Source organism: Cebidichthys violaceus, unplaced genomic scaffold, assembly GCF_023349555.1.
Source record: "Cebidichthys violaceus isolate CVI_PGR_0920_01 unplaced genomic scaffold, fCebVio1.0.p SCAF_2, whole genome shotgun sequence".
Classification (NCBI taxonomy): Eukaryota; Metazoa; Chordata; class Actinopteri; order Perciformes; family Stichaeidae; genus Cebidichthys; species Cebidichthys violaceus.
This window is the reverse complement of record NW_027176372.1, coordinates 10,126,292-10,153,546: the sequence shown is the minus strand read 5'-3', so window position 1 is coordinate 10,153,546 and position 27,255 is coordinate 10,126,292. Positions and strand designations below refer to the sequence as shown.

General features: G+C 42.3%; 1 protein-coding gene across 6 annotated transcripts; it reads left to right on the top strand.

The window, feature by feature from the left end:
• Positions 1-1,100: 1,100 nt before the first annotated feature.
• mtus1a (microtubule associated tumor suppressor 1a) lies at positions 1,101-27,255 on the top strand. Of its 6 annotated transcripts, none has more exons than XM_068714323.1 (15): positions 1,101-1,407; positions 3,506-5,502; positions 5,719-5,953; positions 8,214-8,447; positions 9,826-9,915; positions 10,430-10,549; positions 15,625-15,842; positions 20,682-20,748; positions 23,306-23,520; positions 23,807-23,912; positions 24,145-24,218; positions 24,354-24,449; positions 25,127-25,243; positions 25,332-25,429; positions 25,953-27,255. In XM_068714323.1, the coding sequence occupies exons 2-15, from the start codon at positions 3,610-3,612 to the stop codon at positions 26,179-26,181; spliced, it is 3,792 nt and encodes a 1,263-aa protein (XP_068570424.1). In that variant the 5' UTR covers positions 1,101-1,407; positions 3,506-3,609; the 3' UTR covers positions 26,182-27,255. The 6 variants fall into 6 exon arrangements, with proteins under 6 accessions (XP_068570424.1, XP_068570423.1, XP_068570425.1 ...); XM_068714322.1 differs by having other exon boundaries at positions 1,101-1,563; XM_068714324.1 differs by having other exon boundaries at positions 1,101-1,563; positions 25,957-26,113.

Genomic DNA, 27,255 nt, shown 5'->3' with positions numbered 1-27,255 from the left:
GCTTCAGACATAGAGAAGCATTGTTCTGTTCATATCACTCCATTTTTAATGTAGAAGGCCATTTGTTGGCTGTAACTTGGATTTGATTTCTCTCGGCCAAACAGAGGTACTTGGTGAGGACTCATATCAAACAGTATAGTTGATGATAAATCTGAGACAATTACAAAATGATGTAATTTTATTGTATGATAAAGCAGAATGGACTCTGAAAACATAGGGTCCAGTAGACCAGACAGTAGTTGACAGTTTAATGTGAGTGTTGGGTATCGGAGGGATTTTGGCCAGTTTTCATCTTGGTTTTGAATTTATTTAATATACTTTTAGAGTGTATACGGTTTAGGTTGGCAACATGTATCACTAAGGTTTTATGTCTAAATGCTGGTTTTCTAAATTCTGTTGAAAATGAACGTTACTTCTGTATTCTTAACGGGTGACCAATGTCAAAAGGCTTAGATTGCATAACTAGACCCACTAAATAGCACATTTTACCAGATATAAGACTGGTTCTCAGAACTCTGAGGAGATAATATCCTACTCTATACCATGATTTGCTTGTCTCTAGTTAAGATTAGACTTTAGTTTTCAGGGTCAGGGGCCTTGTATAGATTAGGTAGAAATAGCATAGGTCTTAGGGGTCTTAGACTCTGGTGTCAGACCACTGCTGTAATGTCAGGAGCAAGTGTCGAGCCGTTTGTGTACAACATGAGGCAGTGACATTATCGGTGTGGGCCTTGGGAGAACTTACCAGACATAATGACCAACATTGTAATCTGTCTTGCCGTCTTGGAGTAAGTTAGCTTCTATGCAAATTCTGATTGGGAATTGTCATAGGGCAACATTCCTCTAGAAACACGGGCCTCCCCTAATTCTGCTCCCCTTTGCACTTGTTCCGGACTAAAAAGCAGCCTGATCCATTCCCTCATAAAAGAGGGACTTTGGGCTGCTTAGCAACAGTTAATGCCAACTCAGCCTGGCAAGCCGTGGCCACTCCCCCAGCACTGGGCTCGGCATGGATAAGGTAACATGTTGCTTTCTTCCTGGCTCTCTCTGTAAACTTGGGAGTGGAGCACTTGACTGAGCGCAGTCCTTAGCTGGACCTTGACATGCCTACACTGATCTGTCTGACACAGTAGCTAGTTGGAGAGATTGCTGATCCACTGCTGCAGTAGGCCTGCTGGACTGGTCATGTTACCTCAGGGAGGAGAGGAAAAAGCAGAATCTAATCCCTGCAGAGGGGGCACCCTCATTCAGGCTGTGATGTTACTGATGCACGGTTGACTCTGAACACGAGGGAGGAGGAGTTGTGGGACCGTTGGTGTCTAGTTGAAGCACACTCGCACACCACTGCCTGCCCAGTGGGCTGGATTTAGTGCTTTGCAGGGAAAGCAGTAATGGGATTGTCTCTGAGTGAGTAAAATGAGCTGGATGAACCTACAAAAACCGGGAGATCTGACTGTGGAGGCATTTTCTTTCCACTGCTATCATTGAATGGAGAGGACAATATGGTGTTTATTGAGTTAGTTTATACTAAAGTTGAATCTGTTTTGTTTTTTTTAGTCAAAGGTAAGTGTCGTTAACATTGAATCTGTTAAATTGTTGGCTCAGTGTCATGTAGCCTATTTTCGTTTTATTTTCCAAAAACAGTCAGTTCATGGTTTGTCTCAGGTGCAGTTGTACTTTACACACAGCAACAATGTAATGCGTAGTCATGTTTCTAACCAGCAAAATCCCTTCTGCATTGTTATATTGTGGGTGAAGATACTGCAGTAGCATTGGAGGAGCAGTTCTTGCCAAGGTTCAATGTGCACAGCAGTTTGCCACGGCTGTATGTTTTATTTGATTGCACAGATTGTAATGTGCAGTAAGGTGTGTTGTTTCTCTGCCTGTTAAACAAACATTATTCATTCAGATTTGGACTGTTGGCCATGTTGATAAAAGCAGAGCTGCTTTGATGTATCTTATCAACACTAGTGTTGAAAGTAAGGCAGATAAAAAAAGTTGACACTTGGTACTATTGTGGCATATTTATATTTTATTTTGTCATTCCCCTAAATGTTTAGGCTAAAGATGACTTTAAGGAATGGACTAGCACTTTGATATTCTGCGGATGACTTTTATTTATGGTGTGGTTGTTGTCTTTACTGATTGAACATTGCTCTAAGGTCAAAACATTTTCGAATAATATTTTGAAGTGTGCCTGTTTGGAAGTGAAGGCCAGAATTATACTCAACAATGTGTTCTTGATTTCTCTATTTCAATGTTTGAAAGGAGAACGGTCTGACTGAACTGTCGATGTAAATATATCACCCGTCCTCAGGCCTGCAGCTAGCTCTAGTATTGTCAGGTCTCTAGTGACTACAGGTGTCCATGACTCTTTAACTCTTCAGTTACATCACTCTCTTCAAGTAGAGTCTTGTTTGCCCCTCTATTAACATTCAACTGCTGGATTACATTTTGATATTGCTACTAAAGAAACTTTCATCTTAGCATTATTTCACACGGATGAGCCAAAGGCAGGCAAGCTGCCACTCTAGAATGAAAACATAAGGTTAAAATAAGTTGTATGTTCTGTTTTCTGCATTTTGGTGTGTGCTTCCTACGAAAGTCATGCAGCCTCACTGATCCTGCCCCTCCTTCCTCAACCAGTATTCTCTTTGTCTCATTAAACTTGACTGGTGTTTCATTCCCTGTTATTGGGTGATTGACACCTGGAAAGATGGACAAGGTCAAATTCTTGCAATAGAAACATTAAGACAAAACACGAGTACGATTATTTACCATTGTGCTTACGTTTACCTCAGGAGTGTTCTGCTATGCACCAGGATGTTGGGGGTCTGCATACTGGAACACTTTCAGGCTGTTAGTGACTTGATATCTCACTCTCCAGGGGTACATACCACAATGGTGCTTTTGCTGTATTAGTAGCTGGCAAGCTTAGCAGTCCAGTCAGCTTAAATAAACACAACAGTACTCAACAAAGCAGTTAAGACTGCCATTTACTACTCATGCCAAACCCATGCTGGCTCATTTCAGAAGAAGCCTGACTTGTAACTGCTTGGCCAGCCTCACATTTTGTATTTTTATGATACCAGGATTCAGGAGAGAATGCAGGTGTGTCTGGTGAAACATTTATTTAGAAAATGTAGATACTCAGGTGATCTGATGTTCAACAATCTTAATGCAATTGTATCGCTTAGCACAGCTTAGAGTTAATTTAGACGGGCCTCCATTACAGTATGCTCTAAGCATGATCCTAATGAATTTTGCATCTTTCATTGAGCTGCTAAGTCATAAATAATTTGAGTACAGATACTGTTACAATGACCAATGGCTTCAAAGACTCACCAGGGCAAGCCAAAGCCTTTTTGGAGCCCTGAGCTAAATTTTCCACTAGAATATCAGTTTAGGGGGCTTCTGTTAACATTTAGTGAAATTACAAAGATGTCAGCATAGCTTGTACGAAGTAACATTGTTATAGATATTGACCTTTTTCATCTCTTTACAGATGTCCATGCCTGATCAACAAAATTGATGGATCACTGTGCTTCTAACCAAATGTGAGGTTATCTAAAGCTGCAGAAGTAGGCAAAATCCTGTCTGAACTCCAAAATGTCTAATAGGACATTCATCATGTCCACCGACCAAGTTGAGAGCACAGTTCCTCTGCCCCACAGAGAGGCCCTCTCCCCTGAGAGGCCGTACAGCAACTCGTCACCTTCACCCGACTCCAACAGTAGTGTTTCAAACCTGAGTGACCGAGAAGCCAACAGCTCCCCTGACATCAACATACTGGAGTGCTGCCTCAGCAACGGCTCCTTTGTGGATAACTCCTACAACACCACCGTACCACAGGATGACGTATTCTGTGGCGTAAGAATGAACCTGAACCAAACTTTTCTTGCCACACCTGTTGATGGCAGTGTGAATTTCTGGAATGAAAACTACAGTGCAGTGATGTCTCCAGACTCTGCTGGAAGGGAAAGCCGACTGAGTTCAGATGAGACTTCCCGTAGAGGATCCACTGAGAATGACTGCTGCTCCCTGAGCTCTGGGGAAATGGTAATAAGGAGCAACAGTCTTTGTCAGGAGGATCAGTCACACTTGGTGGTCTCTTCCTTGGAGGAGTTGTCTATCTCTCTGGCTGCAGGCCATCCAGTTGAATCTAACCTGCTGCCAATCACTCTGCCGGATGTCCTTGAAAAATCCACAGAAAGAGTCACTGAAGAGAACATGGACTGCCCGTGTCTTGGCATGACTTTCACTCAGGCAGCGCTTCCCACTGAGGAAAATGATATGGCAACATCCAACTCTCTTGTAGCTCTGCCAAGTGAGAACGAGGGAGGTCTTTTGATGACTTTTCTCTGTGAATCATCTCCTGCAGATTGTGGAAAAGATGTTCCGTTTGCTAGTGCTGAAGCAGAGCTGTTACCCCGTTTCCTTGGAACATTTACACCGGAACAAGGCGAGACCTTTTTGTCCACTCTGTCAGCTATACAACACACTGATAAGGACATTTATACTTCCACTCCAGTGCAAAACATTGGGAACATGATGCCCAGCCTCCCCTCCTTTTCAGAGTCTCCCTGCTCTGGAAACGCAGGCAGCCCTGTTAAACCGCAGCAAATCTCTGCGACTGCTAACCGTTTGGTTGCAGCTAGCAAAGTCAAGAAAATAGAAATTAAGAAGTTTCCAAGGTCAGACTTCAGCAGCGTAAAATCTAAAGTTGTGACGAGAAGTGTGCATCAAAGGTCAGTGTCAGGCCCTGCTTCACTGCGCAAACCATCACAAATAAACGTGAACAAGAAACACACTGAAATGCAAAGCGGAGCACCTATCAAGAGTAGTCCTGCCAAGTTTAGGAGTAGCGCTGCAGTCCTCTCTACCACCACTAAAGTGGTCAATGATGCTCAGAGACGAGTGAATACAGGGGCTGCGAATTTGGGCGCAACAATTGTACAGTCTGGGCATATTGCTGTGGATGGACAGGGGAAGAGTAGAGCATCCCCATCTTATCAACACCCAGCTGCAAATAAACATGCGTCAGCAGTCCAATGCAGTAACCCCAGCTCTGAAGCAGAACAGGCAGCCTCAAGCAATGTAGCAGACGCAGCAGCAGCGCTGCATTCTGGCAACCAGACCCTTTGCTTCTCATCCTTAGAAAAAAATCCCAGCAGAAGTGGCCAAACGGATCCCAAACCAACTCCAAAAAAAGGCGTGTTCAACAAAATTGAGGTCGTGTCATGCTCGGCTTTAGGCCAGGACAAGCCTTCTCTGCTGAAGACGCAGACTCGCTGCTCATCGGACAGTTTATCATTGTCATCTATGCAATCCAGGGAGAAGAGAACAACTTTAAAGTCCATTCCTAAAGCTGACACCCACCTGGGCCAGACCAAACCAGGGAACCTGAACTGCTCTCTCCTGAATAAACAGGCCGCACAGACTGAGGCCACAAACGTTTCTGCTGAAATCTCCCCAAGAGAGGTTAAGAGGATCAGCCTGGTGGTGAGTATGGACTTGTGATGTAAACAATTAAAAAACGGCAACAATTTTTACTTATTTTTAATTACTGTTAATATTCATGCTCTTGCAGCTTATTCTGTAAATGTTTTTGAAACAGAGATTTGGTTGGAGCTCGCAGGGAAAATGTTTGTTTTGTGAACCATTCAGGGCCAATTGCACAGAGCTGAGTGACTGAGTGAGAAATTGCTGTCTTCGCAGGCAGAGTCCAGCAAATCAACAACAGCGGGAGCCTCCTCGGATGAGAGTAGGAGCAGATTTCGAGGACGGCCATCTCCTAGACAATCAAGAGGACCACCACTTTCACATCCTCCAGCTGCTAGTCCCACACCAGCCACTCTGTTAACCAGGTGGGGACAGGGAGCCCAATGGAGGGATGAATACAGGACCTCCAAAGCTGTAGGGACACCACAGTCCAAGCAGAAGAGCGGCACAGGTAAGACTCATAAAAACTGGCCAAATACTGTACACGCTTTGCGTTTTTTTTGTTATCCAGTTAAGCTGAGCCTGTAATAACAGAACTTTACTGTGTGAAACACATCAGTGCTGATGTTAATTTTGATATTTCACTGTTGAGTGGCTAAAAACGCCATCTACTGTTTTAAATCAGCACTAATATTGCAAGTCCAAGTCCACCGTTTAACATTAAATAAGAGAACACCATCTAATCAGACCCCCCTCCTCGCTTCTCCCCACAGTGTTCTCTTTTTAACTTTTTGTGGCTGGAAATTAGGAACACATTACAAAATCTGGTGAATCAGTGACTGATAATATGGTGAATGTACTTTCCTACACTTTGACAAGAGTTTAGATGAAGCATTAAGTTGTTTGCTTTTTATCATTTAACGACTGGCTAGCTAACGTTGGCTAGCTCATTCAACCATGTTTTCGTGCTGAGGTTACACCGGTAAAAGAAATAGAGCGGAACAGTGGACTGGTGGTCAGCAGCAGCACTCGGTCCAAGCCCACCGCTGATAGAGACGACAGCCTGGAGGAGAGCAGACAACCTTTTCAGAGAGAGAGAGTAGCTGGGACTTGTGCTGTCTGTCTTGATTTTGCTACAGACAGTGGGTCTATGAAGCTTGCCCCGGTCTCCTTTCGGAGAAGTAGTCTCCCAACAGGTGGGATGGCATTGCACAATTTACGTTTTACTATTTTCCAAGCTACTGTAGCTGTCATATTTCTTGACACTGCATTGAGGCTTTTGTTATACAGAAGTGGGCTTGGTTTTTTCCCTCCGCCCCTTTCCCACTTTGTTTTTTGCATTCTTCAAAATTGTGCAATGGGTGCACTTAGGCTCCGACCTGTGGCTGAAGTTATCCTTTAAAGTTTTCTCCATTTGTTTCACAAATGAGAAAGTTGAACTGTCAATGTCAGTAAATAAATATTGACAGTAGGTCACTGTCAACCCTCAGGAGTCTTGTGACCGACCTTTGACTAAGCAGAGAGCTAATGATTTCTTAACTATTTCCTCTGTTGTGTAAACGAAGAGAATTGTGTAATATGCCCGTTTAACCCTTTTTGTACTTGAAACAAGCCCAGTAGAGCAGTTGACTTAGACTGTACTTGAAGGCAGCACAAGAGGTACATGGTTTACTGTGTGGTTTATGGACTGAAGCTGCAACAGGATCCTTTAAATATAAGAGAGTGCTTTATACTCATGACTAAACATTTTTTTTATATTTATTTTATTATTTATTCACAAGCTTGCCGCTATCATTTAAAAAAATAATGAAAATGACGGATACAAAAAGAGAAACATTATTTAAGATTTTATTTGTGTCGCTCTCCCAGCACAGATCCTGAGCCCTATCATGGAGGGGGGCCATGCCATTATAAACTGAAATGATTCAGGTTGTAGTAAAGCATTCTCTCCATCAGAGGGTGACATTGAGCTGTTCCTCTAACAGACCTACTGTTGCCCTCCTGATGAGCTCAGCCATGTTCCACAGGAACACTGTTGGATACAGATGTCACCTCCGGTCCCTTGTCCAGGTCTTGGGGGGGGGGGGGACGGCTAACACCCTCTGTCCTTCTGCTTTTCATAGTAAGCGTCCTGGGGAAGGAGGGGCACTCTTCCTCTGATGGCAAGCCATCTGTACGAGTGGAAAAAGCAGGGGAAGGAAAGGGAGGTTTAGGGCTCACCAATAGTGTTAAAGTGAGAACATAGTGTTTGAAACAAGCGCCTTGAGCACAGTGACAAAGCATTAACCTTCTCATGCGACAGAGACGCTTCACTAAGATGCATTATTTTGTTTAACATAAGTTGTTGTTTTTTTGTTATTAAATCAATCTTTGACATGTTTGCTGTAGTGAGTAAGATACGTGCAGGTAAGTTTTGTACAATGCATATATTAAATGTAACCAAATATAGGTAAGCTGCTGGGGATCATTTTATTTTTTCCGAAATTTATGTTTACATTGTTTTCTATGCTTTTTTTTTTTTAAACACACTAGTTTTGCTTATGGACAAATGTCTCTAAATTATCCCATAAACGACTCGTACTACTACCCGTTGTGAGTATAATATTGGCTGCTTTATTAAGCCTGATTTGATGGAAGCTCTGTGGACATTTGTACTGCCTGTGTTTGTATTCCTGACCAATGCACTGGTAAGCTTAATATGTGTGTATGTCCTTAATAAAGCGGTTCATGCAGCTGACCTTAATGTTTGTTTGTGCTCCATTGCATCCCAGGCAGTCAGAGAGTGCAGGCAACAGGAGAGCCATCCCCTGGAACTGCCTCAACAGCAAGTATTAAGCCTCAACTGCACGGATCCCGACCTCCTCGTACTCCCACTCGGCCTTCTCTTATGGGCCCTCCCCCTACTCCTACTTCTAGACTACCACGCAGGACCCCGGGGCCATCCGGGACCCTTGCTGAGGCCAGAGTTCACACTGAGCTGAGTGAAGGTGCTGGGAGTACACAAGGTAAACCTAACAAGGATTTACATAGTTTTTAGAAATGGGATGTTCAGTCCCCACAGGCTATTACATAAAGGTATAAGGTATGTTTAATGCAGGTGTTTTCCTGGATCTGGCCATGGTGTTCATTGTGCTTTTTAACACATCTGGACGCAGAGGGGAGGAGCCTCTGTTCTGAATGGTGACCCACTTCAGGCATCAGGCTAGGATGTAAATCTCCCTGGGGGCAAATCTGTCTCTGATTTAATACCTCCACATCTGCCAATATACTGGAGCTTCGGTATCTTAAAAACATTGCAACATTTTTCAAATTTCTTAATTTTAAAATTTGTATGAATGAGCTAAACTCCAGTTCAATGCCAGCAAATCATTGTGTGTTGCTGCTGAGCTTCAAGTGGTTCTGCTGTGTTCTGATGGCATTTCATATTTTTACTGGTGTGTTGTATTAAGAGAGAGAGCGGTGTTGGACAGCAGGCTCTTTTACTCCCAGCATCTTCAACAGCTTGCAAGTCTGTGATTGGCTGAGAGGAACTGGGGACACCCCCCTGTGGTTGTCATGGCAACGGGTTCTATTCCACTCTAGTTCACACACACACACACACACACACAGCGTTGCCTGGAGGATAGTGAGCAGACACACTACAACTGATGTCGTCTGAGGTGAAGAAAAGCAGCAGTTTCCCTGTTTTTCTTTCCATTAAAAACCAATGGCTGGCTACACAGGACTTCGAAGCTGCACTTGGACTGAATTTCCATCTGATGTTTTCAACAGCTCCTCTTTAGTAGCACAGGGCCGTGCAGCATCCAACTTTGATCTCACCCTCTTGACATGCCTGCTCATTGGATCCTATCGATTTTGTATCATCCCTTTGTTGGCTGTGTTTAATGGAAAAGAGAGAAAGCTTTGGAGAAGTGAGTGAGACTGGAAGTTAAGTCCTAATTGTCGTATCCATGGTGAAGTGTTTAAATTGAAAGAGCTTCTGGATAGTTTCATCAGTTTAGACACAAATATTTGTTTTACATGCTCGACATTCATTCCGTTATTGTTGATACATTTTATTCCATATTTGCTACCTCTGCTATGGTAAGTTTAATCATAACGGTCGGAGTAACGCTTCCCATTGCTAATCTTATTCATTGTATTTTACCTACATGATTGTATTTAAGCACATCCTTAAAATAACAAAGAATCATTTCCAATAGTTTGTTGAACTTACTGTTGTGCTTGTTATGGTCCGTTCACATCCTCTAAGTTGACTGACATGTCAGTGGTGATTACAGCAGTACTACATTTGAAAGCAAAGAGGTATTGAGGTGAATTTCAAATGCTTCTACAAGTGGTGATTTGTAGTATTTAACCAGCGCGTCTCTATTTGTTCAACAGTTTCTGGAGGACCTCCACATAAACCATCCCCTTTCAAAACGGTGCTGAAAGCTAGACTCACCTCAACCTCTGGGAAAACCACTGGACCATGTGAGAATGCATCTCTTTCGTGTGTGTGTGTGTGTGTGTGTGTGTGTGTGTGTGTGTGTGTGTGTGTGTGTGGGTGTGGGTGGGTGTCAGACTATATTTTTTTTATCTTGTTTTCCTGTCCAAGGATTTTTGTTTTATTTAAGGTTGTAGAGTTAATGTGAGTGATATCACATTGCTTGGCAACACTGGCAAATCCTCACACTATAAGGAAACGGCCCTGTTAAATCTGACTTGTGTTAAACGTGATTAAATCCTCCCAAAACATAAAAAGCTATTGTTACTACCCGATGTTTATCTCATGTGGTAATCATATTTGATGAGGGCTGTTTGATGTTGATTGAATTAAATTAGCTGTATCTCTGCTTTTCAGTTGAACAGTGTGTCTAATCAAACCTAGTGAATTGTTTACAGCATAAAAGCAGTCAGCGGTTGGGGTCGGTAGCCCATTTGTGCTCCATTATGGGTCAAATTAACTCCAGCCGCTGGTCTCACCTGGGTCTTCTGCTTGTAACAGCTTTGGCCACCGCCTGCAGACCTGCTGCTCTCACCAGCAAAGGCTATTCAAATTCTTCAGTCAGTCTTCTGAAAAGGACCTCTTCTGCAAGACTTGTTCATCTAACTTCAAGTGGACCTGGTAAGAGTTCAACTGTATCCATTTGATTGTTGTATGTGTATTATTCGTGTTTCAACTAAATATTTAGGTGGGCTTGTTTTCAGACGATATTGGTTACTCTGCTTTCTGCAATTATGGTGTAGTATAACATAATATAAATGCAGTTTAAGCCCCTGTGTTATTGTGTTTAGTTTTCTTAATAGAGACCTGATATTTTATGGTAACATTTTATTTCTATCAGCTACAAAGAATTTCAGCTGCCTTATCTTTAATTGATGTTTCAAGTCTAGGAAGGAAGGAATATTAACTTTAAATAAAACTAATATGGATTACCATTTTTTTTTTTTTTTTTTAACCTGGCTAAAAGCATGCTGAGAACTTGGAAGTGTTTTTTTTTTTTTTTTTTTTTTTTTTTTTTTATCCAGAGAGTTCTTCTTTCAGCTGAAATTATTACTACTACTACTACTACTACTACTACTACTACTACAAATATATAACTAGTATTCTACATTTGAATGCTACTTAGTGTTATGAGAAACATCTGTTTTAAAGCGGTAATGTGTGCTCTGTTTTATTGCTTTTGTTGCTCTGCGGCTCGCATACAATGCTTGATGCATATTTTCATGCTCTTCATGTGTCCCGTCTTTTACAGTGTCGTTACTGCGCGGTTAAGCTTACACTTTTGCAGAAACTAGATGGAAAACATGCTGCATTATAAAACACTCAATTAGTCAGCACATTATTTTCAGTCTTGGATTGAATATATCTCATTCATAGCTGAGGACACATTCTCACAGAGAGCTGTGCCCGCCAAGCTGTTTTCAGCTCAGCTCATCAGACAAACGCATGTCTGTTATCTCCTGCCATCCCACTGCTGGTAACACAAGGAAAGGGTGTAAACGAGAGGAAGAGTGAGGGGAATGGGTTTAAATTCCCATTGGCTGCTTATATGCTGTTAGCTCCTCCCACCCCACCCCCTCTGCTCTCTTCCTAGCATCCTGGCTCTGCTACAGCACCGCCATCATTAAGCTTGGAGATGCTGTGTTGCTATGCTGTGGGAGATTCATGTGTTTGGTGAATAAGCTGAAGCCTGGCTTTACCAAGAGGATTAAGGGATTTTTATTTTTTTCCCTGCCCCAATCACTTCTATTAGGTTGTGCCACAAACCACTGGCCAGCCTTGAACCATCTCTGTATTTTCCAGCCTTCACAGCTTGGAATTAATTTTGAGTTGGGAGATCTGCCATACTGAACTGGGTGTCTTTTGCTTTTTTCAGGGCTGTTTCAGTGGTGTAACTCTTTTTTTCTTTTCTTTTTGATTTTCTTTTTTGTTTTTTACCTGAGGCATGATGCACTGAGGCACACCATGGCATGTGGTTCATAGCCAGCATCAAGCTTCTGCATTTGGAAACAGTTTTTTTTAAAGTAATTGTTGGCTAAAACCATTGGGCGTCTCGCTTTATTTTGGAGAGATGTTATGGTCTCCAAAGCTCTCCCTGTCGAACATCCACGTGCGTCTGACAGCTAAGGGTTTACTCCGAAACATTCAGCTGCTGTCAGGATGCAGGAAGAACACTGTGGTTTTCCAAGCAGGTCTGTCAGTTATTTCATTATTGACTATTTCTGCCAACATTGTGGTGTTTGCGCCTCTTTGCTATAATATTAAGCCAATCCTACCAGTGTTTGCTTCTCACACGTAGACCTGGGCAGTTAGCTGTTGCTGAAATCTATTTTTAAGATGGCTGTTTACTAGTTGGCAAAGCAAGAGGTTCATCTTTCATTTCCCCATATTGGTCACCAAATCATGCAACCCTGAGCATAAATATTGTATGATATGAATCTTTAAATCAGCAAAAATTATAATTTCAGAATTGTCGTATTGTATTTTCAGAATGACTTCTATTATTTTTGAGGCCACCTTATTATAAGACTGTGTGTCAAAATGTAATTCGTCCTGCTCACTGGGACATAGTACTCCTGTTTCACTCTGAGATATAACAAAGTTATTTTGGTTCTTGGTCTCTAGGTTGCACCTTGTTGAACAGCACTGTGGAAAAACGGCAGCTTCTTGTGGTTCCCACATTATTCAAAGCATTCTTCTCCTGTTTTTTAAAAGGTTCTGACCAAATATTGTAATTTAGTTTTACGGTCTCAAAGGTTTCAATAACTCACTGCGATTATAGTAACTGTATATATTATTAAGCAATGAAAATAATTATTAGTTTACTCAGTCATTGTTTTAGTATTTACAAGGTGTCTCATGAATCATGTGTATTTATCATATTTACTTGTACATTTATTTTAGACGAGCGTCCAGTGAATGTTCCACTGACAATTATTGTCTTGTATTGTGTCAACAGACCACTATAACAAGTGCCTGATTGTGAGTGGTCACTCATCATGCTTTGTGCTATGGTGTGCTATCTCTTTACAGCAGCAGAGTGCTACGCAGTGGAGTCACTAAATCACTCAGTATTTGATGTAAAGCGTACATGTTGAAATGGTACAAAACGAGGGCAACATGTGTCATCAACTCTGTGTTCAGACACTTTGATGAAAATAGCTGCAGGTCCTCTGATGCCATGGAACAGCAGTCAAAGCGAGAGATGGCCTATGTGCTTATGTAAGGTCAAATTCAAATGAGAGCGCAGATTTGTGTGGCAACGGAAAACGAAAGCCACATTACAGTTAAAAATATGAGAAGATAAAGCCTGAGATGATACTAACTCCTAGACTATATGTTTGCTAATGTGTGAATATATTCTGTTTTGTGACTACATATGAGAATTGCATCAGGCAGGCCAAAGAGGAAATTTATTTCTGAATAAGGCAAATGCATTCTTTGTACCCTGAAAATCAGACTGAATTTAATGTTACTCACTATGCAATTCTCTGAACCTCTTTAGACCATTTTGAATTATTCCAAAAATATGAGGGCGTGTGTTTGTTTGTTTTTGGGCAGTAATGTGTTGCATAATGTCCACTACTGGTCTTGGAAACAAGCACAAGATACTAACTGGGGGAAATAAAAACAAATGGGAATATCTCACTGCCAGTTCCTCTTTATATGGACATGTTAAAAGTGGTATCAGAGAACATAACTATGATACCACTATTGTTTTAAGATTGTCTCAGGAGTGAAAGCCAAAAGTAGTCGTAACTACATTTTGCTTCACAGTATTGATAATAATAATAAAATTTAAAAAAAGGGGTCGGCTGTGATGGTGCTTGAGTTGGCTCCATCTTCGTGCTCTTTGCACAGCCAGCAGAGGGCCCCCTCATTTACAGAAACCCTTGTAGATGTAGAGAACGGCAACACTATCACAATGATTGAAAGCTGAGCAGCACACTTGAACTGTTTGTGTGGATCTGTATCAGAAAAATGTTTTTGATTTGCTGTACTAATGTACTGCTTATGATACAAAAATAAGTAGAAAAAATTGTTGGGAGAATGCAGCCAGGACACTGAAATGGAAATCTGTTTTTCTGCTCGATTTCAGTCTCAAAATGTCACACGCTCTAGAACATACATGTAAAACTGTTCACAAAGTTAAAGCATTAGAGGCCAAAACATTCTGAAATTCATTTAAATGGTATTGTAAGGTGTGTCTTGTTTTGTTTGTCTTGAAGGCTGCGCCTGTCTTTTCTGCTGAGCAGTTGACTTTAGCTCTGAGACACAGAGGCCACTGAGAAACTAGTTTTTTGAGGTAAACTGCACACCTGGATGCTGAGCTGTGTAAACTCAATCTTCTGGCATGAATGTGGAATAGAATTATTCTGATGAAATGGATCTGGCTTTTTATTATCATGCTCTCACATAGGTTTTCGTTTTGCTCCGTCACCACAGTGTTGAGCCAGCCAGCCAGCCTTGGTTGTTGTTGTTCTCTCTGCAGTATTATGTTGACCCAAACGGGCCAGGGCTCGCAGCTCTGCAGCTCTTGGATCAGCTGTCTACAGTCGGCAGGGAGGATATTTCCTCTGGTTAGATTAAAAACCTTCTCCTCTCTACCAATAGAAACTGTGGGGTTTTATTTTGAAAGGCATCTCACTAAATGCAGCATTACTTTGCTCTGAAAGATGCCTACATCCCACAGTTACATGCTGGTGTTATTCTGGGACGTTATGATGCTTAGTGCATCTAAATTTAACTCAAATATGCTCCCGGTCTTGTATAAAGGGCATGATTGTAAACACTGACGCTGGAGTTGTGCCTAGGGGAGCACACTTGAGTGGACTCACTTACTGTACCTTTTTATAGTAGATTTATCACTGGTTTTACTTATTACAAGTGAATTTGTATTTGTTTTTTAATATATCAATATTAGTTTTTTTGCATATTAATCTTAATTGGCTACCACAGCTGTTATCTAAACCAGCAGACAGAGCTGATTGAGTATCCCCACAGGCCACTGGTGGTACAATAGATTCCACTCACTGGTATTCCCCATATGGCTCAGGCTACTCTCACTGCTGTGTTACATAACGCTCTCTCCAGTCTCCTCATAAACAAACTGTGCTTTCAAAGAAACACACAGGTGTGCTTTTCTTCTCTCTTGTCAACTGTAACACTCTGTGGTAGTGAGTTTGTCAGTTTCGTGTCCCTCTGTTCTGATGTCTCAGTGTTGTAGAGGAGTAAACAAAGTGTTCTTCATTAGTACGATTGATGGTAGCTAATTTACGGGGGTGATGTATTTATAAAGCTGATGTAAATCAAAGCTGCAGTAGCACGGCCTCGCTAAAATAAGTTGTCCTTGGTGACCAGTGTCTGCACAGCATTAGATTGAATTAGGATATGGAAAACTAATTGCATTCAGGGGATCCATTTTTACATCGGGTCTGTCGGAGGAGCAGCAGCACTGGGACTCCTCAGACGGGCTGGTTGGACAGAACAGTTCCGTACTGCAGACGGATCCAGGGCTGTGACGCTGCAGCTTGCTGCAGCTTGCTGCAGCTTGCTGCAGCTTGCTGCATCTGTGACCCTGACAGTGAGAGTGTATAGGGTGGGTGGTGCTGCTGTCGGACCAGCTGTAACTGCTACGGAGGGGGGTTTGATGATGATCAACGTTGTCACGACACTCAACACGTGTTCTTTCACAGTGGACAACAGCAAACCCAAGGCCAGCTCCCGCCAGCAACACCCACAGCAGCAAGCGTCCCAACCAAACCAGCGTAGTGGAGCTCCAGATGTGGTGCCAGCGAGTGTCGCCGAGGGTGGGAGGAAGGACCAGAGCACCCAGCAGCTCAGAGGACTGCTGGCAGCTAGTGACAGAAGGTTGCAGGCTCTCGCCATCGTCTTGCAGCAAACTTTGGCTGAGGTATGAACATTTTGTTATGACTGAAAGTACATTTCTTTTCTAATTTTATATTTTTACAGTGTACAATTACTGCAGCTTTCAACCTCACCTTTTTATTCACAGAAAAATGGAAATATCTTTCTAAATAACAAAGACCTGTTGGATATTAATATGTATTTGCTGTCAGTAGTCATGACACAGATCACTGGCCTAGTTCAGTTTGATTGATTTTAGCGGTATTATAAATCCAATACCAACAGCGTGTGGCTCACATTACCATGTTGGGTTGCCTAGTATACAAAAGGTATCATTGTATATATCGGGCATGAAGATTCCCAATATCTGTCCAATTCAGAAAGCAGAAATCTATCATATTTTAACTGCATTGTTTTCCATTTTATGCAAAGCTGAGATCTTCTTTATACCAGATTATTTTAAGATCTCGCCTCTTGATCTCTAAGTTTACAGTTTGTGGTTTAGTACACACATGTCAAAGATATATTCAGACTAACTACAAGTGTTGCAACATTAAATCCTGTGTGTTGATAGAAGGCAAACCAAATGCCATTTCTATTTACAGCAAAGCATGGGGGGGTGATTGTAAGGGTATGAGGGGCTGCACACACGGACATACTTGGAAGCTGTCCAACACAAAACAGCCCTGTTGTTGTCATCCCCTGAACAACTGAGGCCATCCTCGATCAAAGAGAACATCTGCTCCATTTAAGAATGAATCTTTGTTGCAGCAGAAGATTTTAACAGAAGAGCTGAACTCATTCTGGCTTCTGTCTAAAAGCTTGCCCGTCTTTCAGTTTAGTTGTACATTTCATGGATTCGTAGGTCATTCAGGTAGACGAGCATGACACTGAGAGCCTTTTAAAATATGGAAGTTTAAACTTTGTTTGTTTTGGATCTGTTTTAATAGTGGTGCCATGTGATTGGCTTCCTGGAACTGGGTGCCCCAAGAGATTAATCTACGCACAGTTCAGTGCAAACAGACTTATCCTATCAGCTACCCACCCAACCATCTACTCCCTCATTTAGGTGTTGTCATAGCAAAATTACGATTTGGTGCTTGGACTGTGTAAAGTAAATTTAGTCACTCTACAGTCTAATATGAGTGAATTATGACATGAAATTGGCCCAATGCAGTTAGTTAAGATGTATATATCTTTGTTCTGTAAACCTAGAGGATAAAATCAGACACTCTGTCACCCTGTTTGATAAAATGTCACAAGCTATTTCAGCCCCTCTGGTTAACTTTAGAAGTGTTCACATGTGTTGATTGAGTGAAACAACTGGAATGTACCATCCAAATATACATTGATTCAAGACATGAGATGATATTTAGTGGCTATATTAAGTTGTATGACCTTGTCTTTGCTTCATAGGATCACATCACTCAACCAGATTTCATAATTACAGATCTTAGTGTCAGTGTTGAGATGTTGAGTGTCTCCAACAAGTGACTTTATCTTAATTAGATTTTAGTCAAAATTATGTTATATTTTTGAATTCACAAAAAGATTTAAGTGAGAAACAACAAACCCTTTTTCATATGAATAACAAATACTGAATCTTGTGGTTCAGTGCTGTTACAACTAAAAACAGAGATGGGTAGCCTGACGTCCAAAGGGGATTCATGCTATACAGTATGTGATTTTCTTCCTCCACTCTTCATTAACCCCTGGCTAACAGTGCTGTTGCATTGACTGTTAAACATCAGAACACCAAGATAGTTGAGGCAGTAGTTGTAGAAACAGTGGCACAAAGGGCAGACAGGGCAGACATCAGGTCTGCCAGGACTTTCCTCTAGAGGCCGCAGGGAACTCGCCATCATTATTTTGCAATCCACTGGACCTTATCTGACATTGTTGCTGCCCCTCTGACACATCAGCACAGGGAGTTGAGGCCAAATCCATAAATCGCTGGAGTTACTCCTTCTGGTTTGTTGCTGCCGTGAAGTGAAAAGTGGCTTGAAACTCATCAGTGTGTCCCAAAGTTATTTAAAAAATCTGTTTAGCAAGCAATGTGCTACTTACTGTATGTATTAACAAGAGCCAGGGTCTCTGGAGGAAAGGAAACAGTGTATCTTAGCTTCTAACATGAAACATGTGGCCTAGAAACAAGGGGGTGTTTGTTGATGAGAATTTAACAAATGTGTTAAGTGGTTGTGCACTTGAGCTCTCAGCAGCTGAGTTATATCCGAAAAATAAACCACTGCTTCTCTCAATCGTAATACAGAAAGTCACTCATGCACTTATTTCCTTTGGCCTTGATTACAGCAACTTCCTTTACTCCTGCCTTACTCCATTGTTTGACACCAGACAGATCCCTTGTGGCAGCGCTCTGGATAGTTGCAGTTGTGACATGTCGGTCCAATTTTAGCCTCCGTGAGCTTCAGTGATTACTGTTGGTTTTTTAATTGCTGCTGCCAAAAAAGTGAAAAAATACAGGTATTTTGTGAATGCAGTCAAGTGTGTTAAGTTATTTTGACATTTGCTCCTTAGATGTTTTAGAATCCTTCCAAACCATCAACCATGAGCATCAACATTTTTGCTTGTTGTAACTTGAGTGCTCATTCCATTCATTACAAAGTCAGTAGTAACTCATTTATTTAAGAGTAGTGTAGAGTGACTGATGGATATATATTTATATATGGAGTTAGAAAAAACAAAGCTGGAGAAAAATGTGTTAAGATACTTCCCCATGTAATGTGACAGCTGGTGTTTAAGGCACAGTGTGTGTTCTCCAGTCACTGATGTTTGACTCATATCTCTATATCTGGTTAGCAGTTGTGCAACTGATTACATCAACAATTACTAAAAACACATGTTTGTTCCTCTCACTGGCTAACACACACACGCGCACACACACACACACACACACACACACACACACACACACACACACACACACACACACACACACACACACACCTCTCCACTGAAACCAGTGGACACGTTCTATCACACACAACTTGCATTTAATATGAAAACATCATTTCAGTACACAAGAATAAAAAACAATTGTGTTGATGGAGTGTGCAATGGAATTTGGTTGTAATTCATCAGACCAAGAATAGGAGAGGCATGGTCTCACCAGCATGGTGTGAGAATGTCCCAGCTGTTGACTTGATATGGTTATGACTTGATAACGCTAAGCGAGGGCTGAACGCTGCTTTTTATCATCTGTTTGGATGAAGTGTGTGAGCGCTGGGTCTGGTTTGACATACCTTCTCTCAGAGAGCAAATGCTGTGTCTGCGTTTCAGCGAAGGAATGCGAGTGCATTCCCCCCCCAAAAAAACAGATGAATGATTGACCGTCTCTACTTCACTTGCTTTCTAATGTTCACAATATTTCTTGGAACTTGGAACTTGATCTGAAGCAATTAGTCATTGATCGTAGTCTGCCATCAAGTGTTATTCTACACCTGACATGGTATCATACACTGGTGATGTGTCTACTCTTTGTACCCAACTAGATGAGCTTTACTGAGTTGGTAAGATGGTTTCTAATGTCGTCTGTTGAGTGATTACTGAGGTCAACAAGTGACATCATTTTCTTTAATGCTATACATCAACTGTAAAGACTTGTGCTCACACAGAAGCTGGAAATGTGATCCGTCTCAGCATGTTATCATCTTGTATAGATCGTACCCATGAAGCTTTGCAGCAGAGCGTATGGTAGTGATGCAGAGGGGTGAGGGGATGATTTAATGTAGCTTTGGATGAGTGGTGGGGGATGGTGGTAATGAAGCCTCTCCATGTATCCCCTGGGAAGGTCACTGCTCGGCACTAGTCCTGCTCCATCAGCCTGATGTCAGGCAGCTCTGTGCAATTTATCTGTTTGCTCCTCTCCGGCTGCCTTTAGTGCTGTCTTAAAGTGACCTTGCCTCACTGGTGAGGAGGCTGGTCTTATGCACACTGAAGCCTGCCCCTTTTGGGTTTTCTTTAGGTGTAATACGGTAATGCACTCTGCAGTCACTCTCCTCAGCCAGCAGAGCGGCTTTTTCAGTCCTGCGCCCGATGTAGTCAGAGCAGTCTAAGAGGAGGTGTGTGGCGGTGGTGCGTCCACCTGGACCACTGTTTGTGCTGGAGTACTGGGTCTCCATAGCTGGAGGGGGAGACTCCAGCTAGCAAGCCTCGGGCTGAGGCTGGATCATGGGCTGTTCTGGCAGCAGAGCGTGCCTTAGTGCTCCCTACGCTGCAGAGAGGGTAACCGGCTTCTACATTGTTCTACTCTGCAGTGAGGAATAGATGCAGTTCTGGGATGTAGTCCAGCCTGTCTTGCTACATTTGCTTTTGTCTTACTTGGCTATTATGTCTCTGGTTCATAATTGAATTATGTAGGCTGTGTGGTGTACTGTTTAGTGTGTCAGGGTGTTTATGTGAATTGACAGTCAGAGAAGGGTATCAAGAGGTAAACAGTTTTTGGATTTGGATGCATCAGTTTGAATTGTGGAGGAGCACTGCAGCTACAGCCCCTTTACTGCACAACTGAGTCAGACAGGGAGAAGTAAAAGAGTTGGGCTGACAGAAAGCATCTGCTAAGACTGAGAACACAAGATGAATGTCTATTTTTCCTTAATCTCTCTCCCTTGCTGCTGTGGTGCTGTTTGTGTATTTGCATTTGGCAGTCAAACACAATATCCTGGATGGACAAACTGAATTCATTAGATGGTTATGTGTCAAGGGTGTTGCCCTGGCAGAGCCTTCCTTCTAATACTGAATAACTTAAGTCATATATATTCAACTTCAAACTGATGGCGTTGTTCATGTGATGATTTAAGCTCAAAACATTGCGCTGACATCTTCATGAGCATGTGCGTGACTGTTTACATGTGTTTTCTCTCTGCAGCGTGATGAAGCAACAAGGCAGTGCAGCGATCTGTCCCAGGAGCTGGTCGGCCTTCGAGGAGAGCTGGGTAAGTTAGGTCACCTTGGTCACACACCAGCTGTGTTTAAAGCCGTTATCACCAAAGCACACACGTTCAGTTCCACCTTTCTGATGCGTTGTTGTGCTTTTTGATTTGTTCACTTTAGATGATTAGGAAACATTTAAGGTCATGTTCGTATAAATAAAAGGGACAATACAGTTTTCTTGTTTGCTATTTTTTTTTTTCACCGTGACTGTTTGTTTACTTGGTTCACTTATTTTGTTGCTGTGATCTAATGCAGTTATTGATCTTATTCATTGATCCTTTAAATTAAATGTTTATGTGAGGCATTATTCTCCATTGATGGATTTAGTCACCCACTGCATTGCAAACTCCTCTGTACTCAGTTATGCAGTAATCTTTATTTTACATAATAATGTATTGTCATTTGAGGAAGCTAGTGTGACACAATAGTTTTCATAAATGAAACATTACCATCTCTGTATGCAGGGGAGGTCTTACTCTTGTTTGCTTTTGACCACCAAATAGATACCCCTTGTGGTTCTTCCTCCACTCGTTGACTGCTTTGTCCTCGACTGAAAATCACATGCCTATTTGTCAAGGCATGTGTGTTTAAGTGTTGCTGAGTAGACTGGTCAGCCCGTTCCCCAGGGAGTGTCAGGCTGACCTCCGACCCCAGACGGGAGGGGCTCCCAGTGGTGGAATGCCACACCACCAGAGGCCTTGTGAGAGCTTAGGGACAATGACCCATGCTTTCTGTCCAGCCTATGTTCTGTCGCACAGAGTAGACTTGTGTGTACAGACACATGCAAGCTTCCAATACACGCTCACTCACCAGCTTTCGTCTCTCTTACTCGAGGCAGCAGTAGTGTTGGGGCTCCTCCCCTCCCTCACAGCCTCGGGACTTCCACATGACTGCTCTTATATGCTGAGCGCTGTTATATCTGTGCTTTACCACATTCTTCATGTCCTGGAGGCTGTGAAACCTACACTGACCTCAGATGGCCCTTTTTGTATTGTGTGTAGTAAAAGATGTTTGGAAGTCCAGTCGCATTCTTGTATATCTGCTTTTAGTTAAATTCCTCCTTGAACTGTGTTGCTGCCTGCTTCCACAGTGATCTCACTCCTCATACAGCAATAAACTACAGTCTTGGGCCACAGCCCAAATTGTGATACAACCACACCCCTTTTTATCATCCATCACATGTAAAATTATATCTAAGAGGGATCTGAATTACTGGTGACACTTCCAAACACCCATCACCCTGCTCAGTGTTTGCCAGAATGCAGCTAACTTTAGATTAGCTGGGCACTCCTCCCCAGTATGAGCCATGAGGTGTTTTTGTGAGGTGGGTTTGGACAAGAGAGGCTCATATGACCAGATCTCTGTTACACATGGTTGTGGAGTGCTGAGCTCCGTTTGATGAGCTGTACATGCCAAAGCCTGATAGATAGTCCCTATGTTATCTTGGCCTCTGTTCCTGGATCTGCTGCTGTTATTCCACTCTTGGTAAGGTGAATCTTCATGCTCCTGCAGTGCAGTGTTTATACTGTAGCTCAGTTTTAACTGTGCAAAAACAGACTCTGGGACTTTATTTGCATCCGACAGCATCAGGAATACACATCATTTGAGACTATTAGTCTGTGACAAAGTTGTTCAACATGACTAAAATTGCAACCCTCAATAGAGATGTGTGAACCAGTAAAGACGTTGTATACAGCATGTGGCCCTCATGGCTAACAGGGGAATCTTCATACCTGCAAAAGGTGTTGAAAAGGGCCTGTCATGACCATGGTAGCATTATACTGTGGCTGCCAAATCTGTGTTTTAGATATTATATCACAGCAGAGCAACATCTGGGTTGATTGATGCCAAACGTTTGAAAGCGAATCACCTGCTTAACATGTCAGCAGACGTTCTTGTTCTTTCTTACTGCACACCAGTGTGACTTCACTAGTGACTTGACGTTCACATCGGCTTGCTGGTCTAAACAGTGTTTGTGCACAAGCACTTAAACTGGAGACAGGTTATGGAGTCGGTCACTGTCACCCACTCCAGAGCAGATATAAACACTTGGCAATGGAAACAGTTGGGCAATAGTGAGACTGGTTTTACTGAACAAAAACAAAAGCCACCAATTGTACAAACATCAAAATGGCAAATTACCAGCTGTGGAGGGAACAAGCCTGATTTAAGAAATCTGTTATGTTACTGATTTCTAGACATTGTGAAAGAATTGGGAGACAAGTTGTTACCATATCTTCATCTGCCTATAAATAACTGCAGTGTAGTTGGCATATGCACTCAAGTGCAAGAGTAACCTCCCTTTTGAAAGTCAGTTTTTCCATTCCTTTTTGGAGACCATCTAGTGTCACACATTTACACCAAGGGAGCATTTTGCTGAACAGAGTTTCTTCCAGTGGACGTATCGTATTTCTTACATAATCAGTTACTAATACCAATGTTCCTCTGCCCTATTTAATGAATATTACAGTCCACACAGCTGCATACTGAACACCATGCACATGTCCTGTCACCTTTTTACAAAGATAACATACTAGCTTTCTGTTGTTGTATTTCCAGTTTGCTCCGTCCATTCATCTGAGCTTCTGGAGAAGGAGAAGGATGAGTTGCATGTCGCGCTGCAGGATGCTCTGCACAAACTGCAGGAGCAGCACCAGAACGACCTGGTGGAGCTGGAGCAGAGACTCCAGGCCTTCTACCAGGCTGAGTGGGACAAGGTCCACCTCACCTACCAGGAGGAGACTGACAAGTGCAAGACTCTCATGCAACAGCAGGTTTGTCCCTACTCCCCTTTTGATAATCTGAATTAGCTTTAATGGCCATGTATGCGTGTACATACAAGGAATCTGACTCGACGTACATACACAGAAATAGACAATTAAACAACAAACAAGGACAACAAATTTAAGCATAAACATTTAACTGCTACATACACATATAAATACATGTACAAAAGTGTATATATGAACATAAAACACAAAAACCACAGTGATTAGCAATTTCTTATGATCAGTAATGCTGCGGTTTCATAATAAAGTCCACCCTGTGTTCTTTTTAAAGATGGGAGAGCTTAAAGCCAATCAGGAAGCCATGAAGCTGGAACTAGAGAGCAGCCATGCAGAGCAGCTGCTGTCTGTTAAACAGCAGTATGACAAGTCACTGGAAGGTGAATGAACAGTATTTGACCAAATTAATGAAACACCTATTCTATAAAGTTGCATTTTATGATTTTATTTGAAACTGACGCTTTGAGTGTATGTTAACTTTGAATATTCTACCTCAGTTAAAATGCGTGCATGGATTTTTGTATTGCATCATAACATTAAATTGTGATTGGACTTGAGCTTTGTTGTGTGGTTAAAGTTATCTGAAATAATTCTTGTCATAAAACTCTTCAGAGCTCAGCAAAGTCCACAACCAGGAGCTGCAGTCCTTGGAAAACACTCTGAAAGAGACGGGAGCCGCTCTGTCTGTAAGCTTGATTTTTGTTTTTCCTTTCATCAAAGAAACCCACACAAACGTTAGCATGTCATGTTACGAGGATAACTTCTGAATTGATGTGTAGAAGCTTTACTCAGTGAGTCTGTTGTGCTGCGTACATCCACAGGGACAGATCGAAGAGCTCACTGTGGAGAACAATGCCCTGATTGAGAAGCTCACTGTGGTGGAGAACAGGAGGAAACAGCTGGCCGAAAAGAGTCAGGTACTCTTATCTGTGTGCTTTTTATAGCACAGCTCAACTTGAGAAACATCTCATGACTCCAGTGTTGTTTGCCTTTTAAGCTTAAAAGGTGACAAAAGCCAATGATTACAAGAGAGAAACGATAAACATTACATGTTATCTTAAAAGAACAGTTGTCTATAAGGTCAGTGAGCTATTCTTTATCAACTGGTTTGAGTGGGTTAAACTCTGCTCTCCCTCTCTGCCCAGAGGGTAGATTTAAATTTTCCTTGAGTGCTGTTGTCAGTGTTAGGTAGCTTCCACATGTACTCAGCATTCTGCCCTGGCACACGAGAGTCATTAAGGTAACTACCTCACATTACTCTGCCACTCCACATCTGCTATTAATAGATAATAGGCTCAAAATGTACTAACCACCTGTTAAAAAGGACCAGGAGTCCTTTAAACACTACCTTCATGCAGAGCACACTATGTTTGCCATTTTGATGTCATTGTGTATGACACCTAAACATCCAGAGCTTCATTGTCCCTGTGAGCCCAGAGCAGATTTTTTAGACAAATTTGTTAGTGATGCGTGGCGCCCTCTGTTGTGTGGTTCTGGATTTATGGCCACATGACATTTACGTGGCTGGCTGAACTCATTTTTGAAGTCTTTAACTGTCCCTGAACATCTTGGCACTACTCATTTGTCCACTCAGAAGGACTCCCACACCCTGTATCTGGAGCAGGAGCTAGAGAGCCTCAAAGTGGTGCTGGATATCAAAAACAAACAGCTCCACCAGCAGGAGAAGAAGATGATGGAGATAGACACACTGGTGAGACCTGAGGTGGATGATCATGATTCAAGACAAGACAAGCAACACTATGATGACTGATTCATGTGTTTTGTTTTTATCTTTCCAGACAGAGAAAAATGTAAAGTTGGATGAGAGCCTAAAGAAGGTCCAGCAGGAGAATGAGGACCTCAAAGCCCGCATGGAAAGACATTATGCACTGTCAAGGTCAGAGTTCACCGTGTCAACTCCTATTTTATAGTGATGGAAACCAGACAGCTCCACTCCACAGACAGCGTCTCTGTGCCATGCATATTGTCATTATTATGCCTTCATTAGTTAACACAAACTATTAATCAATGAGACAACCAATTGAACTGGTTCCCTCGCTGAATATGGGCACTGTAGTTTATTCTGACTTAATTCCACATACGCTGTCTGTGACGGAAAATGCTCTCCAACAAATGCTCCAGTTTGATTGATGTCTGCATTACAAATTCAGTAGGAACCAATGGGTTCAGGGCTGAGAGCATCAAACAGGCTGGGGAAGTCAGAAAGTATTGGGAGATGGATTAATGTATTGTTTGAGTCTTATCATGGCATTTGTTGACAATAACAAAGTGAATGTCTCATAACTTCTATATACTAGTACTTTGATTTGTCTTCAGTTCACTGGTTGAATATCTCAATGTCTGTAAAATTTGTTCTTCAGAACATTTCTAACTTTGTCTGTTGTGTCGATGCGTCACAGACAGCTGTCGACAGAGCAGGCAGTGCTGCAGGAGTCCCTTCAGAAGGAGTCCAAGGTGAACAAGCGTCTGTCGATGGAGAACGAGGAGCTGATGTGGAAGCTCCACAACGGAGACCCGAGTAGCCCCCGCAAGGTGTCCCCCACCTCCACCTCCCCATCCCGGTCCTTCAGCCTCCAATCACCTCGCAGCTCAGCCGTGTTGTCCAGCTCGCCCGTCTCTCCCAGATAATGACGGTCCCCTGCTTCTAGGAAGCACACCCCGTCTTTGGAGTTTTCCATTTGGAATTAAGAGCCATGTTTGTTTCCTGTTTGCTTAACAACACAACAGACTGACTGTGGCTCCTGCAGGATTGGATGAACTCTGACACTTTCTGTACAGACACTGCAGAGTGTAAAAACAAAAAAATTTAAAATAGTTGCACAGATGCACTTAATATGCAAGGTCGCCTTGTTGTTTTGCCTTTCACGTCTGGTACTATGGAGGAATTCTCAGGACTTCTATGTAATGATACACTATTTTTGTTATTGGTTGACAGAGACTTGTCTGCCCTGAAGCTCATCTCTCTCACACACACACACACACACACACACACACACACACACACACACACACACACACACACACACACACACACACACACACACACACACACACACACACACACACACACACACACACACACACACACACACACACACAGAGAGAGAGAGAGTACATGCAGTAAGAGATACACAAATGCTTGCATGTCAACACGTGCAGATACAGCCCTTGTTCTTTCTGTCTCTGGAGATCACAGCGATGGAATACAAACATTGTCCCTCCTCGAGGCACATTTTATTTAAAATGTGCCTGAAATGGCTCCTGTTGGATTCCTGCAACATTTCTCCCAGCTAACTGCCCAAGAGAGACAGTCAAATTGTCACGTCACTAACATCCTGCTGCTAGTCGGTACACCAGGGCTGTTCAAGTCTCTATGTTCAGAATTTCTTTGGGTTTCTTTTTTTAAAGGTTAAGGGGTTTTTTTACACCTAGTTTGTCAGTTTAAGCATCATCTATTGCCTCAAACATGTTTTGTTTTCCACATGCGTTTGTTTGACCAAGGGACCAATCGGAGTGTTTCTGCATGCGTTTGCGTCTCGGTGATCACCCTGTATTGAACCCTCCTAATAGAGCTTTAAAGATGGGGTCTTTGTTTGTACATGTCACTCTTCAATGTCTCAAAAAGACTATTTTGTGTGGACTTGATATTATTTGTTTGTTGACCCTTTTTGAAATATGCAAATAATAAAGTCTTGAATTAAA

Bases quoted from the DNA above. Each gene is read 5' to 3' on its own strand.
- mtus1a (XM_068714323.1), top strand. From the start codon at position 3,610: ATGTCTAATAGGACATTCATCATGTCCACCGACCAAGTTGAGAGCACA. The intron at 25,244-25,331 runs GTGAGACCTGAG...TTATCTTTCCAG, and splicing joins TGATGGAGATAGACACACTG to ACAGAGAAAAATGTAAAGTT. The intron at 25,430-25,952 runs GTCAGAGTTCAC...GATGCGTCACAG, and splicing joins AGACATTATGCACTGTCAAG to ACAGCTGTCGACAGAGCAGG.